The sequence below is a fragment of the Cryptomeria japonica genome, chromosome 7 (genome assembly GCF_030272615.1).
Source record: "Cryptomeria japonica chromosome 7, Sugi_1.0, whole genome shotgun sequence".
In the NCBI taxonomy this organism is placed as follows: Eukaryota; Viridiplantae; Streptophyta; class Pinopsida; order Cupressales; family Cupressaceae; genus Cryptomeria; species Cryptomeria japonica.
Genome location: NC_081411.1, coordinates 451244238 through 451265203, shown reverse-complemented (window position 1 = coordinate 451265203; position 20966 = coordinate 451244238). Strand labels below are relative to the sequence as shown.

General features: G+C 37.5%; 1 protein-coding gene across 1 annotated transcript in view; it reads right to left on the bottom strand.

Annotated features, from left to right (window-relative positions):
- LOC131030417 (uncharacterized) overlaps positions 1-2465 on the bottom strand; it is a 99400-nt gene extending 96935 nt beyond the window's left edge. Inside the window, exon 1 of the mRNA XM_057961247.2 lies at positions 2025-2465. Within this exon, the coding sequence (XP_057817230.1) occupies positions 2025-2387 (363 nt within the window). The 5' untranslated portion in view covers positions 2388-2465. The remainder of the gene's footprint in view (positions 1-2024) is intronic.
- Between the last annotated feature and the right edge of the window lie 18501 nt (positions 2466-20966).

Here is a 20966-nt window from a genome sequence, read left to right as displayed (position 1 = left end):
TTAGACAACCACAGCACACAAAAACTTTCATTAACAAAATGGGCACCAACCCAGATTACACAAGTGGGCACCAATTCACAGAGAGCACCAATTCACAGAGAGCACCAATTCACAGAGAGCACCAACTCCCAAAGAGCAGCAACTCTGATCAGCTGAGGCACCAATCTCAGGTTGAGCACCAACTCGGATTTACACTCCATCTCAAAATAACATACTCAGCAACATATATGAGAGAGGCCCACAACTCCTTCAATTCCTTAGCATAAAAACCCTTACACACACCCACTATTTGTACCGCAATACCAATCTACATGCTCCGAACCTTAAACCATATATTACTGCTTGTGTATAAATGCTCTGTATGTTTTATCAGCACATAACTTGACCAACAATTCGCAGATAAAAAGTTTCAACCTCCGTTCCTTCTCACTTCATAGAATTCGTTCAAACTCCGTTATATGCATATACTCCTCTTTGTAATATCCAGCAACACTCCACTTTTGAAAAACTTTCGGGTGGCATATAAAAGGCATTCATTACCATCACCAATATCCCATATTCTATTTTTCACGCAAGCCTATTATATGTATATTATGGCTCGATACCAACAATGTCACTAACAAAACACATACAAATTAAGAACTCCCTTCATCGTTACAAAGGAATAATAACAGATTTAATATCAATCGTGCTAGAGTGACATGTATTACCACGCAGACCATCAGTTAAGTTTCCATGGTTATAAGTTAACTTGACCCACACATTGTGAAAAAATACACGGCTTTCTTCAACAGCAAAAGAATATAATATGGTTTTATCAAACTAGCTTGAGAAACATGACTTGACTTCATCCTATGTTTTCTGAAGAATATCCTTTTTTAAGCCCCTAAACTGATTTCTGATAAATGCGTCAGTTCTGTTAATAAGCTGCAAAGACATCATAAGTCAGAAATTTAAATGAGTCACCCAGCCTTTATTTAGCATTCATCGCATAGCAATAATTAAGCCACAACTATACCACATACTAACTAAACTGTAAACATGAAAAAAAAATTAAATTCAGACCACTGTGAGTTGAATATTCAAATAGTGATGTGTCAAACAGAAGTAGACAAGCTGGCAGGTGAGGTGGACAAGCAGCCAGCTCAAGCTGACACACAGCCAAGTAGCTCAACCAAACAGCCAGGTAGCTCAACCAGGTAACCCAGCAGTTCAACCAGGTAACCAAGTAGCTCAACCAAGTAGCCAAGCAGCTCAAGTAGACAACTACACAGCTCATCCCAATTCTCTATTACTTTGAATAATCTTCCGAAATTTATATGACCTTGATCATCAACCTTTGACTTCAATAACAACATATTTAACACATACAACAACTTGAATCTAAAATCTAAAAAGTAGAAGCTCCTATTTTCTTACACAAGGTTCTATTTTTCATGTAGCATAATTTTTTCCAGGGACCCCTACTCCTTAAAATAGTTCTTGTAGTGGCTCCATGGAACCCCTTCCTAAGGCCCCTTTTATTTGGAACTCACCAGCCTCATCACGCTAAGAATCATTTGCTCACCAAACCCTATCTTCTAGGACCGTGCCCTGGGTTAATCAAGTTTAACTTAGGTTCATCCTTCATGTGGCATTTGCTTCACCATTAAAGCAAAGCGCTCTCTCTCTTACTTTTCACCCCATTCTCTCTAGCACTTGACCTTGTTGAAAATCCTTAGTAAACTAAGGACTATAAGTACTCATGAAAATCCATATTAGATTGATCCGAACTCCATAATCAGCTTGAAAATCAAAAACAACTGGAAAAATTTCTCACTATATCCCCACTCAAACGGCATAAGGATAGTTACAATTTTCATAATTAGTTTCGAAGCCAGATTCTTTAGTAGCTAGAAACACACGAGTGACAAACAAAGTAGCTCTCTAGAAGGAACACCCGATGTCTGAAAAATAAATAGCTAACAAAAGATATAGGACATGTTTGAGGAAAAATTGGAGGAGGCGTTGTAGGAAAAGGGTACCTGGTTGCGCAAGGGAAGATTGAGAGTCCTGCCTCTGGCTCGAAACCCACAGGGTCTGGAAAGAGTGGTAAAGCGCTGTCTGCAAGTGGGGCAGCGAGTCTCGACCTTGGCCCACTCCAGAATGCACGCAAAACAGAAGTAATGCTCGCAACTGTCCATTTTACCCCTCGCATTTACGTCCTCCTCTGCCAGGCATATTCCGCAGAGATTCTTTTCCGTTTCCTCAACCTTCTTCTTCTTCTTCTTTTCAGGTTGAGACATGTCCATGGCATCTAGGCTACTTTTGCTTCCACCTCTTGCGTGATTCTGCTGTGTGTCTCTCGCGAGTTTCGAATCCTCGAACTTCTTTTTGCATTCCTGCATGCTCTACGTTCCGTCCTCAATTCTGAGCACCGATGTTTCCTCCTACCCAACAATTTACCGTCTGCTTCAGCGATTTGAGAGGTTAATTATACTAAATTTGTTTTTATTTTATTATTTTCTTTTGCTAAACAGTATAATTCATTGGAAGCCTTCGTAAAGGCTTTTTTTTGAAATTTGTATATATGGGAAAGCCCCTCAATCTAACCTTTAGATAAACCATGTTAGATTTTGCACATCGTGGTACGAAGTGTAAACTATCTCAGGTTTAACACATTATAATATTGTGGGTATGAACCTCCCATGCCACTATAATGGAGGGGATCACACGAAAAGATAATAAATTATATTTTTGTTAGTTTTTGGTTTAATGATATGTTCCAATAAAGAAAAATGAAGTTTTTTAAACTTAAAATATATGAAAAGTATTTATTTGTGATTTGTTCAGACAAAAATCAATGGGAATAGATCGTCAGGGAAAAATTACAAATTCTTAAGTAAGAGAACGCATGTCTCGCGAGGTTTGTGGCAATGTGTTGTAGGTGAACAAAGGTTTTTAGAATCATGAGGCAAGAGAATCATAAGTTTCCACAAGTCTTATTGTAGTCATCCCTTGAATGGAAGGTATGTTGCTTCTATTGCATGTTACAAACTTCTCCCTGACACATACTCTCTTTGGTTCACGTGTTCCATATTTTTACATGCACCATATAAACAGTCCACGTACCTTGTTTATGTTTGCATGTTATTTACATTCTTCACAACTTAAACAACTCAAAGAGTCTCAAGTGTGGATGATTATCAACTGTGGGATTATATTCCCAAATTGTTACCCAATGGCACCCAACTGCAGCAAATTTGTCTTTCAAGAAACAACTTAAGGGAAAGTATTCTAGTTGAATTTGGTGGTCTAGGCAAGTTAGAGTATCTCTACATAGAGAGTAGCAATCTTGTTGGAAGCATTCGCAAATCTCTACCCAAGGCTATAGGAGACATTGAAGACCGATCCTTGTGGTTGGAGTTTTATTTGCACTTTCAAATTTGATAGTAGAATTTTGGGGGTTTATTAGCACTTTCATATTTAATCACGGAATTTTGGGGGTTTGATTGCACTTCTAGCTCTAATCGCAGCATGCAAACAGTATCTTAGACTATAATATTTGTTGATTTATTGTAAGTGCAGAATGACATACATTTTGTAGAAGCTAGGGTTTGTAAATCAATACACTGATTTGATATAATACAATTTAGATATAATTAATAAAGATGTTGAGAAGTTGTTAAATATTTGGGGTACTTGTTTTTCCACTTTCCAAATGTCATTCTATTTAATTTTGTTTCAAAAATATCAAAAAAAATAAAATTAAAAGTTCATCTATTCCAAAAATGCTAGTTTTAGGACATTACAAAGGAGATGTGCCCTCCTTGGAATGGATGTGGAATGGCAAAGAAAGAACAATTGTAGCTCCCCATTATGTAAAATAATATTGCCCCATCAACAGGACCAACACTTGAGGATGTAAATCAATTGTTTATTCTCGTGTTTTAAGGCTTGTGTTATCTAACTACGTTGTCACTTTGTATCAGCGGGATGATGCCTTGGTTTAAGAAATCTAGCACTTCCTCCTAATAAGATAGGTTTAGTATTGTAGACACCTAAAAATGTCTTATCGCTTGTACACTAATTAATCATCTTCATTAATTAAATAATTATCTAATTAATCTTATTCTTGTGAACTAATTTAATCATCACTAATTATTCAATTCCCCCCCCCCCCTTAATCAATTCATCATTTAACCATTCCTCAAATATTAATTATTTGATTAATTATGAATTAATTCTTTAATTAAAAATTCTTTATTATTTAATAAATATTAATTATTTGATCATTTACGATTTAATTTTGTAATTAAATAATTTTTATTATTTTATTAATTCCATTTCTAATGATTAAATGATTTCATTTAAATTGTTTAATTAATTAATCCCCAAATTTTAATTTCACCAAATTTCAAGTAACTGTGCATTTCAATTTCATCATTCGAAAATCAAAATGAGAATGAGAATGAAAATGAATTTCAATTCAAAAGTCCTACAACATGTATGTTGAAAATCATGACTGATCAATCAAATCAGTTAACTCTCCAATCTCCATTTTTAACTCCCAATCACCTTTTTTCTAACAAATCAATCAATTAAGTCGTCTCCCTAGTTAACTAGCCAATCTATCTAGTCAACTATTCAATCTATCCACATACCAGATCAATCAAATCAATTTAACTATCAATCAGCACTTGAGTCTCATTTCTCACCCAATCTTCCCCAGAAATCTATAAAAGCAACATCAATTCTCCATTTTCAACATTCATGAACATTGAATCTTTGTGCCATATGCAGGTTACAAGCACGATATCGGAGAGCCAACATAACTCAAGGAAGAGAAGGACAATGGAAGCATCATGGATAATAGGGAGTTTTAATTAGATTCATTTGATTAAAATGTCTTATTAGGCTAATACTTTTTATTGATTTGTATTTAGGATTGCTTTAATAGTTAAAGGTTTGTGATTTCCTTATACCCTATTTAGCTCAATTTCCCTCATGATTTATGATTAGATAACCTCGTTGGGGCTATAGATGCTTGTTGGAAATGAGGTTCTATCCGAGATGCTTTTGAAGTTAGATTAACTTAGGTAGCTAGTCACAGAGTATTCTAAGGGTCTCTAATGTTTATAAGGGTCAGAATAAATTCAATTGCACACACATGGGCAAAAGAAGACCAAAAGTTTCAATAATTAGTGGGGAAGTTTTTCGCGTTTCCATTTACAAATCCAAGTCACTTAGTGTGTTAAGGTGGATATTCCAAAGGTTATTGAGAATAGAAAGAACCCTTATCTCTGAAATGTTTTGTACCTACAAATCAATCAGTGTATAACAAAGCGATAAACGAAAGCAATCACCCTTGTTCAAATATAAAGTGCATTGTCATCTTTCATACTGCATAAGCATCATGTAATGTTTGATATATCAATGTTTCCATATGCATTCTTATAATCATCATGTCATAACATGTTTGCATATTGGGGGCATACCTAAAAAAAGGAAAAAGTCCTGACATTTTCTAAAAAGCATAAGGAGTCCTAACCACAAAATCCCTAAACATTGAAAAATGCAAAATCCAAAAACATCGAGAAAATGACAAAATCCAAAAACATGGAGAAAACAAAAAAATCACCAAAAACGTTCAAATACGATCTTGTGAAAATCAATACCAAAAACATTCAAATATGATCCTGAAAAAAAAAAAGCACAAAAACATCAAAAAAGCTCTTGGAAAAGAACTAAAAATCGAAAAACAATCAAAATCAATCAAAAAAAATTGCAATAAAATGTCTCGCAAGAATCAAACACCCTAGCAGATATCCAGCAAACACTTCACACAAAGTTAACAAAGGATAGAACTATCTTATCAATAATCTGCAATCAAACCAATCAAGTTGTCTGATCAATCGTATCAACTATCCATATCAAGTGATCATTATCTCGTCTTAAACATAAGAGATACACTCAAAATCAAACAAGTGAGTCTTAAACGGGATCCGCATTTTCTGAGATCAGACATTATCAACCATCACATCAAACAATCAAAGCAAAGTCACATATCAGTATGGTTGCTGAATTTTGTCCTAGTTAGTCTTTATATTTTATCAATTGGCGACAAGTCATGTTTCTATGCTACTCAAGGATATCTACAAGTGACTAGAGGATCCGGGATGAGCATGATCCTTTTCTTTGTTTGTTGTTTGTGGTGTGGACCAATGAAGTTCTGGGGCAGTGGTGTCATGGGTGTCTGTGATCGATACGTTCATTTGGCAAGTATCCCATGAAGGATAACTATACTTGTGACTACCCCACATACCTCGACTTCTGGCATTATACCCAAAATGGAGGGTTCACTCCTTGTTTGCAACATGTTTGTTTCTGCAATGAGAATCTTTAGACCTTGGTTCCTTATACCCTAGTGTGCAAAGCTCCATTGTTACATAATAAGACTCAGTTATGAATATATATTGCGCTATGAATAAAGGCACACAAATTTCATGAATCAATCATTTCTTTTCATTATCCCATCATGCTGATTCTATTTCAAGATCATTCTCTCATCAAACATCTCTTATCAATATGATCATTACATCTAACATATTCTTTCATCAATTTCTCTCTTTCATTTTATTAACATTTCTTCTTGGTTAATTGAGACAAGTGATCAAATAATATTCTGGCATATGTGTCTTCAAAACAAACGTAATTTAATCATTTAGTTGCAATAAAAGGATTCATTAATGACATAGTTGCATTTATCATTTAGTTCATTTTAAAATCACATAGTTAAATTTCATCATTTAGATTTATGGTCATGCAATATGCATTTACTTCTTTTAGATTCATGTATCATTTAGTTGCATTCATTAAGTTGCATTACCATCTTGAATCATTTAGGTGCATTTGTATTATGGTTCATCCATTATTACAGATTAGATTGCATTCATTAAAAACATGCATTCATTTTCCATACATTATAAAAGCAAAAGTAAAATAACATCACATCATTGCTTCATAAACCATATAGGAAACATCATACAAAAGCATACAGAACACATCACATAAATAGAACGCATACATCATATAAAAGCGTTGCCAAAACTGCATATCATATAGATCTCAAAGATGATAATGTGTAAGAATACATCAAATGCCCAAAGGCTCATGTTACATAATCAATATGTGTCTCAAGCAACATTGCCTCTATCACTTGGTGGATCTTGCATGCTCGATCCTGCCCCAGAATATCCTGATGGTGCTCGAGGTGGACCCATGATGCCCGCACTACTAGTCCCTCAACTAGTCGATCGGCTAGCTCTCCTCCCATATATAAAAGCACTGTAACTCAAACATCATGCTCCCTCGAGGACAACCCGCTTATACTCTTGTCACCAATAAAAAACACTCATGGGCTATATGGATGAGCCGATCCTCGCACGATCTAGTACCTGAAATAATATACTTCTCATGCACACCATGTGTCAACTCTTCTCTCCAAACCGCATCATCTTGCTCCCTTTGTAGATGATCTCGCTCAGCGATCCACATGGCTTGCTCCTATCGGACTAAGGCCTGATCATCTCTTCATCCCTAGTGCTCCCTGGCCAATGCATCATCTAAACTTCAGATCTTAGCTTTAAGGACATGTGGATCATCATCATCATCATCACCCTATCCTCCTCCACCCTCTCCACCTACCTATGCAGCGTATGCATCCTTGAGCTCCATCGTATATGTGTCTTGTGAGCTCTCATCCCCATCATCACTCAATGATCCTGAAGAATAATCATCACCCTCACTACTGCTAGCATCAATGCCACCACCGATTTCTACCTCCTCCTCTCCCACCTCCTCATCCCCCTCCTCTCTTCCTGCAGCAGCAATGGTCGCAACTACCCCTCTCCCTCCATCTCCACCTCCTCCTCCATCCCCTCCTCTGTCCCCCCGTCATCTCCCCTCTACCATCTCTGGTGTCATATCTGCTGAGACATGTTTGACACTATCGGATCTGTCAACAAGATAGGCCTATGCCTCAACCACCATGTGTCATATTGTGGTGTTGTTCCTAGATCTACCAGCCTAGTTCCCCATCCCCACCGAACTGTGTGAAGTGAATCAAACTTAGTAGCTACTACATGAGCCTATATGCATGCACCCCAATTAGAAACCTCTTGAGCCAAATGAGCAAAGTAAATTGTAATGTTAGGAACACCCTGTATCTCTCTGAATTGCCTAAGCACCTGTCTTAGGAGGTGCAGCTCGATGATCCTCTAAGTATCAACAACCCTACCAATGAGATACCTTTGTTTCTTGCAAAATGGCAAGTGTTGAGCCTCATATGTCCAATCAAGACAATCCAAGTAAGGTCTCCAAGTAAAGTATTTTAGAACATCGATCTGATGCCTCCAGTACATGATGTTCCCTAAAACCCGTGCTTGATCTGTAGAGTATACCTGTACACATATGGATCCTCTACCTAAAGCCTAACATGAACAATTGGCCGAAATATAGCAATGTGCTCCCAAGCCCAGGCCTAGAGAAAAGTGACACCGCAACTAATAGATTTGTATGTCAAATAAACTATCACATGCATCTGGTAATACAACATGGCAAGAATACAAGGACCCCAGGCGTATACTCATCTCTCGACGATCATCCCATAGATAACCTAGCCCCATCCAACTTGGAATCCATGACATCTCCTGTCAGGTATCAAAATCCCTCCTATGAGACTGCACAGTACAACGGTCAAGTCATCATACACATCTTGCAACTGAGCCCATGAAATTTCATATCGTCCACTCAAGGGAATGTCCTGCTCCTCACACTCAAATAGATCGTAGAGTCCTCTAATCTTGACCCTATGATCATACACCACTCACTCACTATGAATCAAAATGTGCAAGATATGCCAAACATCCTCTAAAGTAATCGAGGCCTCATCGGTGGGAAGATGAAATGAACATGTCTCCAAGTGCCACCACTCCACCAATGCAGTAATCAAGGCCCTACTGGTTGTAACCTCGGGCAGATGTAGAGCATGATATAAACCAAGATGTCTAATAAGAGCAATGTCCTCAGCATGTAACTCACCATGAAGATCAAGACCACTGGGCCTCATTTGCCTACATCCAAGCACGCCAAGTGTCTCTTGTAGATAAAAATGATGAATATGTCAGATAATATACTCGCACGAAAAAAATCTCATATCACGTATATGAAAAAATCAACCATACCAACAAATGTGAGACAATTAAAGCTTATGTGATGCTTTTAGAACTTATGTGAAACATTTATCATGTATGCGCAACAGTTATGACTTATGCGACACAATATCCATGTTTGCGAATTTGACAGTCCAATGCACAATGCTTACTATCAATGCGATGCATTTAGATGCTTGTGGGAGATTAAACACTATTGCACAACATTTATAACGAATGCGACAAGATCGAACAATGATTGCGAAATAGTTTTAAAAAATGAACTCTGAGAAAAAATTTAAAAATTGGACAAAAACAGGCAAAAATTGGCAAAATTTTCAAACACATACCATGCCTCTAGTTCTAGGTGGTCTCTGGTATGAACACACTCTCTCTGACAGGTGCAATCATGCTTTGTAGCCAACCATGATGCTCAAAAGGACGCGAGAAAGCTCAAAAAACACACAAAACTCAATGGAATCAAATGAAAGCAAATGAGTAAATGAAGGGGTCAAATTTCTATTTATAGCTCAAAATTAAGGTTTTTCTCTCTCTGACAGTCGTGGTCCCCTTGAACTACAGTGCACTTTTAGGACAATCAAACGGACTCAAAATCGCATGAAACTAGAAACTATTACTCAACAGTATTGTATCGGTACAATGATCTCAGTTCAGTTCCATAATTTGTCGACTACTTTTGCGAGGAGACATATTTACACCCTAAGCATCGTCATGGCATACTAGGGCAGAAATTTTTAGTTTTCTTTGAAACAACGTCGTTTCAACATTGTATCAAAGAGGGGCAAATGTAGACACCTAAAAATGTCTTATCGCTTGTACACTAATTAATCATCTTTATTGATTAAATAATTATTTAATTCTTTAATTAATTTAATTAAACTTATTCTTCTGAATTAATTTAATCATCACCCTTTACATCACTAATTATTCAATTTTGCCCCGACCCGTTCATGGGTTCCCTATGGTTAATCATTTGTGCAATGTTCCTGGAATTGAAGAGGTGAGTTGGTCAAAAACTGAGAGGAGCTGGGTGAAGATTAATTTCAATGGGGCTTCAAGGGGGAATTTGGGCATCTCAGGAGCAGGGTGTGTGGCATGTGATGATGAAGGGAAGATTCTCTTTAAATGTGTAAAAATATTACAGGATGGAACTAATAATGAAGTCGAGGTACAAGCGACTTTGTTAGCTACTGATTTGGCAGTGAATATGAAGGCTTTGAAAGTCCAGTTGGAGGGGGATTCCCAAGTGGTGGTTAATGCTCTTATGAAAGGTGACACCCCGTGCTGGAAATTGAATAAATTCATCACCATCATCAGTACAAAATTAAAATATTTCCAAGAGTTTTGTGTTTCCCATGTAAAAAGAAGTGGAAATGTTCTTGTTGATAGTCTGTCCAACGTGGCTTGTGAGTTATCCAAGGGTGAGGTGAGGTGGTGGGATAGTAATGACAACAATGTGCTATGGAGTTAAGACGACCTGCCAAGGACAGTACTTTCGCATACTTGATATGTGCAACATGTGGCCTGCATCTTATTCAAGGTGCTAAGACTAGATCGTGCTTTACGGGCAATTAGTGTTGAATGTTTCTGCAATGGCGGCGGTTGTGGTGCGAGCCTTCTTAATTGCTAAAAAAAGGAATTCGTGCTTATTAAATGTGGTAGTTGAGCGTGTTTGGTGGGGAAGATTACTTTTTTTTTCATTTTTCGACGGTTTGGTTAGGCCTCCAACATGGAAGCTAATTTCACCCTGAAATCTTCAAAGTTGATGCCTACATTCTGGGGTCCTTTTCATGTGAAGAGGCTTGAGAACATGTTTTTGGCGAGAGACCCCCTATTTTTGAAGGCTGCTCAACTAGTTCTTGGCGAGAAGGTGGCGGTGATTGGCCACAGATATCATTCGAGGATAGACATCTACTCTTTAATCATGGCTTGGGGACTTGACTTGGGCTATTCATGTGAGGAGGTTAGAAAGGTGATAAGGATGATAGTCTCGAGTGATTATCTTCTAAACATGGAGTCTTTGTTGGAGTGGGTTGTCACGGGTTGGGGTTTCAATGTCTCTGAAGGCATTCCAGAGGAAAATGCAGAGCTCCGGGCTAGACACATGAAGATTCCTTTCCTACGACGTCGTGAGGAGGTCAAAGTCAGGTTTAGAGATGACGCGAGGAGAAGGTGGGAAGGTCTGGTAATCTATGTTTAGATAATGAAGTTGGAAGAAATTATCAGACAAGCGAGAGAGGAAGCTAGGATGGTGGACGAGGTGCGAAGGAGGCGGTCGATTACAAGGCGTCTTTCAACGGTGTTAGCAAGACAAAACGAGTTGGGCGGTGCGGTTCCAGTGGATTGAATAGGTTGGGGGATGCTTCGAGTGCATTGAATGTTGCTGAGTGAAGATTGATAGATGAAATACGACGAACAAGGGTACCTCTTGGTACTAAATCTTTTGTTTTAGATTAAGTTGCTTTCAGTTTTTCCGTTGCACAATTTATATCATTTTTGGCACGATGTAATTGGACTTCTTTTTTACAGTAGTTGTGGGGGAGGGTTTTTGTGTTTTGATTAATTAAAAAGAAGTTTTTGGAAGGAACCTGGAACCTTGATTACATAGCAGGATAAAGATAAAGCATTAAAGTGGCAAGAAATAATAGTGCCTAGACACCCATACAAAGATCAAATCCCAGAAAAACAAAAAGGGATCACAAGACAAAGAGAATAGCACAAGACAACCTAAGGACAACATAAAGACAACACCAAGACAACACAAAGACAAGGACAACTAGATGTTTCTTATGAGTTCTTCCGCATGAACCACCATCTGCTTCATATTGACTGTAGAGTTATTCATATCATCAAGCTCTTTTTCCTTGATGCCCACCTATTTCCAAGTGTTGGCCCTTGTTCTTTTTTCATGACCCGTCTTCTCTGTTTGTTCCTTCTCATCTTCCTTACCTTTAATCTGTTCAAATTTGTTTATCAGCATGTTAACATGGTCAACAGTGGCCTTACGGATCTGGAAATTTTGTTCAGCAATCTTCTTCACAGTAAGCTTCATCTTATCCACTCTATTAACTAGGTTGTTCAGGTTAATTTCCAGGCCTTTATCATCTCTGATCCCTTCCAGCTCCTTCACCTTCTTTTCCATTTCCAGAATTTTATTAACCATTGTCTCAATAGCTTCAACCTTGTTAATAGCCACCATTAATTCTTTGACATTCTCAGAGAGAGGCTTCTCACCCTTGGTTGCCCTTTTGATCATATTGAGATCAGTCTTCAAGTCACCAATCTCTTTCGCCATTTTGCTTATGACCTCCCAGAAACCCTTGATGTTATCATTACCTATGGCACCTTGGAAGTCATTTTGATTGCCCATGTTGTTCTCTTGATCCTCATTCTTCATTCTTTGTGTGTTCAGGTTCTCCCCATGGTCAACATCCTGCATTTCATCTTCCTCCTTACCCTTGTTCTTGTTCATTTTTTCAACCTCAGAGTCCTCATCAGAAGAAATAATAATCTTCCTTTTCACCTTATTTATCCCCTTACTGGTCTTCTTGCTCCTTTGGGTTTGCCTACCCATTCCCTTTCTCTTCTTACTTATTATGATTTTATCATCAAAAGACTCCTTCTCAGAGTCTGAGAGATCAAAATCCATAGTAGTCCCCTTGCTCTTTCCCTTGGTCTTCCCCTTGTTGCTAAAATCTTCAAACTCACCCTCAGTTTCAGAATAAAGATTGAACCCACTATCCTCGCTTCTAGTATCATCATCCCTAATTTGTTTGCCTTTACTAATGGGTTTCTCAATAATTTTCCCTTTCAACATCTTATAAACTAAAACCATTAAACCCCGGTGAAGGGCGTGATCTATTTGAAAATCTTTCTGCATTTCACGAATAGTATGATCCATAGAGCAAGCAAGATAGTAAGGCAGGTTAACCTTATCACCATGGCGAAAGTGGTTGAGCAGCACAAAGTGATGCCCATAAACCCTTGTGAATCTCCTATCGAGAGTAATGTAGCTGATGGTGGCAAACAACACAAACCTCCACGGCCTACAAATGCGCTTAGGGGAATAGTAGGGGTTATCCGCCTTGATCAATTTCCTTTTTTCACCATCCGTGACAGGAAACCTATCTGCAGCCTTGTCAGACACACTTCGATCTCTGTAAAATTTCATACCATCTTTCACCATACCTGTAGCTTCCACAATGACATCCTCATCCACTTGCATCATCTGGGTGCCAACAAGAATCTTACCACTCTTCAGTTTTTTATGAAATGCTTAGTGACAGTAGGGTCTTTGCCACAAAGCCTTTCCATAAAAACATTCAAACCTCCTTCTTGAAGAATCTCCCATACTTCATTATTTTTCTTCCAATCCGAGCAAGAAGCCGGTTCAAACCTCTTTTTATTGCCCCTCGTTTTATCCTTAAATTCCCAATTCTTCCTTATCGCAGCTCTGTTATTTTCTCTGTGAGCTCTGTGAAAAAACCTAACAATTTTATTGTTGTTATGCAGAGCCACCCGTAATTCGTGCCAAATAAATATGATATGACAAATAAAACAAGCCTCACCATCGTTGTGATTAATCATAGACAAATGAGGATAAGGCATTAGAGATATGATTCATTAAGACACGTTGCTTCATCTAGATCCGGTCCAGTTCAATCAAAGATTTCACCTCACACTTGAGATTACTCTTACCATAAAGGGTAATAATTTTGTTAGAGCGACAAGCCAGGTTGACAACTCAGTCAACACATTTGTTAGCTTCTTTATATGCATGTGTGAAAATACATATTTCAAAGGTTTTACTTGTATCCTTCATAGTTTTGATGGCATTATGTATAAACCAAGAGGGAGGGAAAACATTATTCAAGCAGTTAATAATGTTCAAAGCATCGCCTTCAACCCACACTATAGTGCAATTTGAGTCTTTGGCAAGAACCAACCCCTGATAAGTAGCAATGGCCTCCGTAACATGATTGGTTTTTTGACCTATAGGAATACATTTGATAGCTTTACATATTCCCCCTTCATCTCTTAATACCACACCACACCCTGCATTACCAAGATTACCCTTGGAAGCACCATCAAAATTGATTTTCATCCATCCTTAAGGGGGGCATTCCCATCTCACCTCATCTCTAGGATTAGCATGTATGATTTCACTCCCCTTTATTCTCCAATTCTTAAAAATGATGTTATCCCCTTGATCTTTGGGATTCATTATTCCACCAGTGATGTAGAGGTTCTCCACCATATATCTTTTGATTTTCTCAAAAATAATTTGGGCTTTTGATGCCTTATCTCTATCATTTCTCTCTTTCCAGATTCCCCAACAAATATGAGGTAAAGTAAATTTCCATAGCAGATTAACTGAATTGTTCTTCGAAGGGTCGAGCTAGGAATTGAAGACATCTTGGACAGCTTCAGGGAAAACCCATCTGACATTGAAGTTGTCCAGGCATCTATCCCAAATATCCGGAGAGAAAGGACAATGGATAAACATGTGATTAATGGTTTCCTCATTCTGCATACAAAGATGACAAATACTAGGCATAAAAAACCCTCTTGTTTTGAGATTATCAATCGTCAGAATCTTGTTTTAAAGAACAGTCCAGAAAAAAAATTTTAAAAATGGGAATAAGACCTTTCACCCCAGCCTCAGCCCAAAAAGGACTATCCTGACTAGAATATTGCTAAAAATAAAGAGAGGAGACATAAAATTTACCATCAGCAGTAAGTTTCCAGATAAGTTGGTCCTTGTCATCAACCACCACCATAGAATTCATAATTTTATTCAGATGCTCAAGAGAAGGATCAACAGTGGATAGGTCCTTCCACTGACCTAAATTCCAGTAGTCGGCCATAGTAGTACCAAATTTTTCCTTACACTGATCCTGAAACTTGCCCCAATCAGGATTGTCACTGATGGGAGAATCTAATAACCAAGTGTCTTCTCAAAATTTAATAAAATTGCCCTTCCCCACCTTCCATTTCACTCCTTTGAGTGTTATGTCTCTAGTTCTAGTGACATTTTTCCAGATGTTGGAGCCAATCGGAATATCTTCATCCTTGAGGAAACTATGAAGGGTCGAGAGCTGTCTTTTATACTTATTATCCCATATCAGTTTCCATTCTTCCTCAGTTTTATAACCTCTCCATATCTACTTAGCCATGAGAAACTCATTCATATATCTGATTCTTCTAAGACCAAGTTCTCCTTTTCTTATAGGTTTGCACACCTTGTCCCATGCAATCAAATTCATTCTCTTCTTTTCCTCAACTCCAATCCAAAGAAAGGTTCTTTGAATTTTTTCAATAGCCTCTGCAAACTTAACAGGAATTCTAAAAAGACTGATGGCATAAAGAGGGATACTCTGGAGGGTAGATTTCAGAAGTTGGACCTTTCCCGCTTGACTGAGCAAAGAGCCTTTCCATCCAACTAACTTCTTATGAACTTTATCCACCAGAGCACCCAAAAGGTATCATGAGGAACCTGACATAAAGGGAGCCCAAGATAGGAAGCAGGGAGATTCCCAATTTGGCTACCCAAAATATCACTGATCTTTGTCTGTCTTCTCTCTGGAGTATTTATGAAATAAACAAAACTTTTAGACCAATCAATTAGTTGACCAGTTGCACTCCCATATCTATCCAAAGCTTTCTTTAAGCTTCTAGAATCTTTCATAGAAGAATTCCCCATAATAATTGAATCATCCACAAATTGCTGATGAGAGCACACTTGGTCTGCAGATGAAGGTTTAAGCCCTCTAAACTCTCCCTTCTTAACAAGTTTTCCAATAAATCTTCCCAAGCATTCTGCCATTATTATAAAAAGAACACGGGAGAGAAGGATCCCCCTGTCTGAGACCCTTGGAGGACTTGAAAAAGGGTGAGGGAGACCCATTGACCAGCATAGAAAAAGAAGCAGAGGAAACTAGTTGCATAACGAGACAGATGCTTCTTGAACAAAATCCAAAGGCTAAAAGAACAGTCTGCATAAATCCCCAGTCAACTCTATCATAGGCTTTAGATAAATCAAGCTTCGTAAGAAAACCTTCTTTTTTAGCCCTAGAAAGAGAATGAATGTTCTCATGGACTCTGATTATCGAGTCCAAAATTTGCCTCCCAGGGACAAACCCACTTTGCTGGGGAGATATGATAAACGGGAGCACAGTCAGAATTCTAGAGGTCAAGACTTTAGAGATAATCTTGTACAGGGAATTGCAGAGGCTTATAGGTCTAAAAAGATACATGGAGTCAGCCCCCATCTTCCTAGGAATAAGAGCAATGAAAGTACCATTCAATTCTTTCATAATTCTCCTAGCACCAAAGAATTCTTTCACAGCACTGGAAACCTCCCTTCCAACAATATGCCAATACATTTGAAAAAAAAACATAGGGAAGCCATCCGAGCTCGGGGCCTTATTACCTTCAAAAGAATTGACAGCCTTCAAAATCTCATCATTAGTAGGGATAGAAGTAATATAGGAATTCTGGTCAGCATGCAAGATAGAAGGGATGTAATCCAAAAGATCCCTTTGAGCTTGAAGGTCCAAATTATGATCCTTAGTCAAAAGATTCGAGAAGAACTCCAGAGCAACTTTCCTCATGGAATCTTCATTATCAATAATTTTGCCATTGACTTTAAGCTGAGAAATCATGTTGATAGCCTTGTGTTTCAAAGTGGATATATGAAAGTATTTGGTATTTCTATCCCCCTCCTTCAACCATATATTTCTCGATCTCTATTTCCAAAAGGTTTCTTCTTTCGCTACAATATCATGATATTTCATAAGGATCTCATCTTCAGCCTCTCTAGAGACATTGTTGTAGCCATTATTCTGAATCTCATCTTGGATATCTTTCAGATCTAAGAGAGTGGTAGCTTTGGACACAAAAATGTTCCCAAAGGAGTCCTTATTCCACCTTTTAACATTGTCTTTCACAAACTTCATCTTTTTGACCACCTTATACATAGCATTTCCTTCAACTCCAACCTGCCACCAATCCTTGATTTTGCTTTCAAGGTTCGGGTGTTTGGTCCACATTCTTTCAAATATATAAGGGAAATGTTTCCTTCCTTGCTTGGGGTTGGCATTAAAAGATATAGGATAATGGTTCGACCCGCCCCTCATATGAGCAGATAAAGAACAAAAGTAGGAATTAACCAGTCAAGAGAAATTAAAGCTCTATCAAGCCTAACCTGAATTAAGTCTTCACCACTCCTTCTGTTGGTCCATGTGTATTTAACCCCTTGCAAGTCCAGATCATGGAGAGCATGGTTGATAATGAACTCCATCAAGTCCAATTTGTTGTCCAGATTGATTTGGCTTCCTCCCTTCTTCTCATTTTCTCTCAGAGGGGTATTGAAATCCCCCATAATAATCCAGCTATCTTCAACAAACTTACTTCTAATCGAGGATAGGTTCTTCTAGAAAACACTTCTGCCAACTTTATTGTTAGGGGCATACACATTAGTCAAGACCCATGAAGTACCATATTTCAGATGTTTAAATCTAATACAAGACATACTGTTGTTTTGAATCAACACCTCTCCCTTAACATTATTATTATTCCATAAAGTATTTATACCCCCATATGCCCCTTCAGAACTACCACCACTAACTCCCCCATTACTAAACATTTTCAGACATTCAACCTTTTCCTCAGACATTTTAGTTTCCTGAATCATAATAACATCCGAGTTTTTGTCTCTACTCGTACTTTTTATTAAATCTTGTTTATGAGGATTATTCAATCCTCGTATATTCCAGGAAATAATCTTCATGATTTTTTGGAAATACCTGCTTCAAAGATGGTTCTTTGAGTACCATCTGCTAGATTCTTACTGGCTTCCATGGCCCTCTTCTTTGCATTTGAATATCTTCCAGGTGATGTGTGTTGATTCCCCACATCCCCTAGTCTACTTCTGGTGTTTCTGGTAGTCTGATGGTTGTTATTATTTTATTTATTTTTTTGTTTTTGCCTTTTCTATTTTCCTCCAATGTTTCAACCTCCTCCTGATTTATCCCACTCTTTCTCAGGGCCTTGTTTGTGTCTTCTTCATTTCCCCCTATTGAAGCATTTTCCTCTGGGAAAGTCAACTTGACTTGGGCCGAAGAAACCAGCGATATCTCTGAAAGTCCTTGCTCTAGTACATTATCATGTTAAGCATCTTGAAACCAGCTTACTCCATTTTTTGACCCTGAAGAGTTAAGAACATCTCCCTCCTTATTGTCCTTGGTTTGACTATCTCCCTTATCCATCTAATTACTTTCCCACTTTTCACTCAACTATATTTTGATCTGTTGTGTCCTTTTGGTCACTTAGGTATTTCATCTCACCATCATTAGAATCCTCTCCACTTTTCTCCTGCTCGTTTTCCTGCTAGGAATTTTATCTTCCATTCTATGCACCGTCTCACTTCCTATTTCCCTGGCTGATTCCTCCTCATTTCTTCCCATCTAGGATTGTTTCTCTTGATCCGGACCTTCAGAAGGAGGAGCCTTCAAAGGTTTTTATGTTTTTTTATCTGGGTTCATTTCCACCTTTTTCCAAACCCTGGTTTGGGTTTGAGGTTTGGAAACTTTGTTTCGACACTTTTTAGCCCAATGTCCAACTCTCTTACAGTGAAAATAAGCAAAGAGGATAGATTCATAAATAATTTTTTGCATCTATTTACCAAGTTTTGAGTCTATCTCTATTTCCTCTGGCATATCCGTATCAGGCCCAACCCCTATGCAGATTCTAGCATAAATGAGTCTTCTTCTGGACGTCGTCACCGAGTCAATGGAAAGAAGCTCCCCGAAAGCACTAGCTATCCCAGCAAACACATCTTCCTCCCAACAATCCATTGGAAGACCTGGAAGCTTTATCCAAACAGGCAGTTGGACCACAAACTCATCATCCTGACCCGAGTTAGGGTACCATTTCTAGATATACATTATGTATTTACGTATCATCCAGGTTCCATTGTAGAGGATCTGTCTATGATCTTCTTCACATGAGAAGGAAAATGAGATACATCCTTTATTCATAGCTACTACATCCACTTGACCTTTTAGATTCCATTTTCTCTTCACAAATCCATGAACAACCTCAATATTAGGTCTAACCCCAAAGAATTTGCCTATCAGGGTGCTTTTCATTTGAGCAATATTATGATCTATTATTTGATCAGGAATGGATATGACATACTATCCCTGAGAAATATTCAATATATTTTCAACATGAGGCAAAGTTGGCTTACCTTTAGGTTTGATTCCAAACAAAGAAGACCATTTACCAATCTTCTCAAGCCTAGGTCCACATGATTTGGGACCCCCACCTGGGTCCCCCGAATCCAAAGGGGCATCGGGTTCCAAACCTTCTGATCCCTCCCCCTCCAAAGGGTCAGAAAATCCACCTACTATCTACTGTCTTGATGCTGCTCCAGGTCTCCCACCCAAGACATTTGAATTTTGGGCCTGACCATTCCCCTTGTCCCCTCTGCTCCGCTCCATGACTTGTATATTGAAAGTTTCAATTTTAGGGTTTTGGTAGGGTGGTTTGGTGAACAGAGGGTGGTTTTTTGGGTGGATGATGGTTTTTCATGTAGTGTTTTAGTTATCTTTAAAAAAATCATAAATATTACCGATCGAAAAAAATTTATTCAATTTCCCCCTTAATCAATTCATCATTTAACCCTTCCTCAAATATAAATTATTTGATTAATTTTAATTTAATTCTTTAATTAAATAATTTTTATTATTTAATTAATTTCATTTCTAATGATTAAATAATTTCATTTAAATTATTTAATTAATTAATTTAGTCTTTGAATCCCCAAATTCTAATTTCAACCAATTCTAATTTCTCCCAAATTCCAATTTCATCAAATTTCAAGTAAATGTGCATTTCAATTTCATCATTCGAAAATCAAAATTCAAATTCAAATGAGAATGAAAATGAATTTCAATTCAAAAGTCCCACAACACATGTTGAAAATCATGACCGATCAATCAAATCAATTAGCTAACCAATTAACTCTCCAATCTCCATTTTTAACTCCCAATCACCTTTTTCTAACAAATCAATCAATTTAGTCATCTCTCTAGTTAACTCAGTTAACTAGCCAATCTATCTAGGGGTGAACTCACAATAATGGTTCCCACTTTTTTGCCACTTTTGACACTGAGATGAACATTTTTAAAATAATTTTCAACTTCCGATAACTATAACTTTTAAACTATTAAGAATTTGAAGATGATGTAAATTAGTGATTTGTAGCATTTTGTCTCTAGATTCTAAATATATTTATTTCAATTTTTTTTGAAGATTTTTTTTTCAAATTTTTCCATATCCCTTGAAAAGTAGTTTTTTACAGCAAACTACATATTTTAAGAGTGATGTGCCTCCCGAAACGCTTAACCTTTTTTCTATAAATAATAAAAACTCAATTCTTTCGAATTTTGGTTTGTAACATCAATATCCAGGGCTTTGGTTGGTTTGCTCGTCATATGTTGAATATTTTTCATTTTATTAAGTTTTGAAGTCCGACTAGTTATAATTCAGACATAGGTTTAAGCTTGAATACATAACTTGTTCTATATATATTGAAATTCAATTTATTTATTTGTTAGAAAGAGGACATCAATACCTAGGGCATAGATATTTTTCAATTTTTTTTTGAATTAGTATCCTATTTTTCCGAATGCGTTGAACATATAAGTTCATGTTCGGTGAAAACCCAATATTTCATAAAATTAAAAA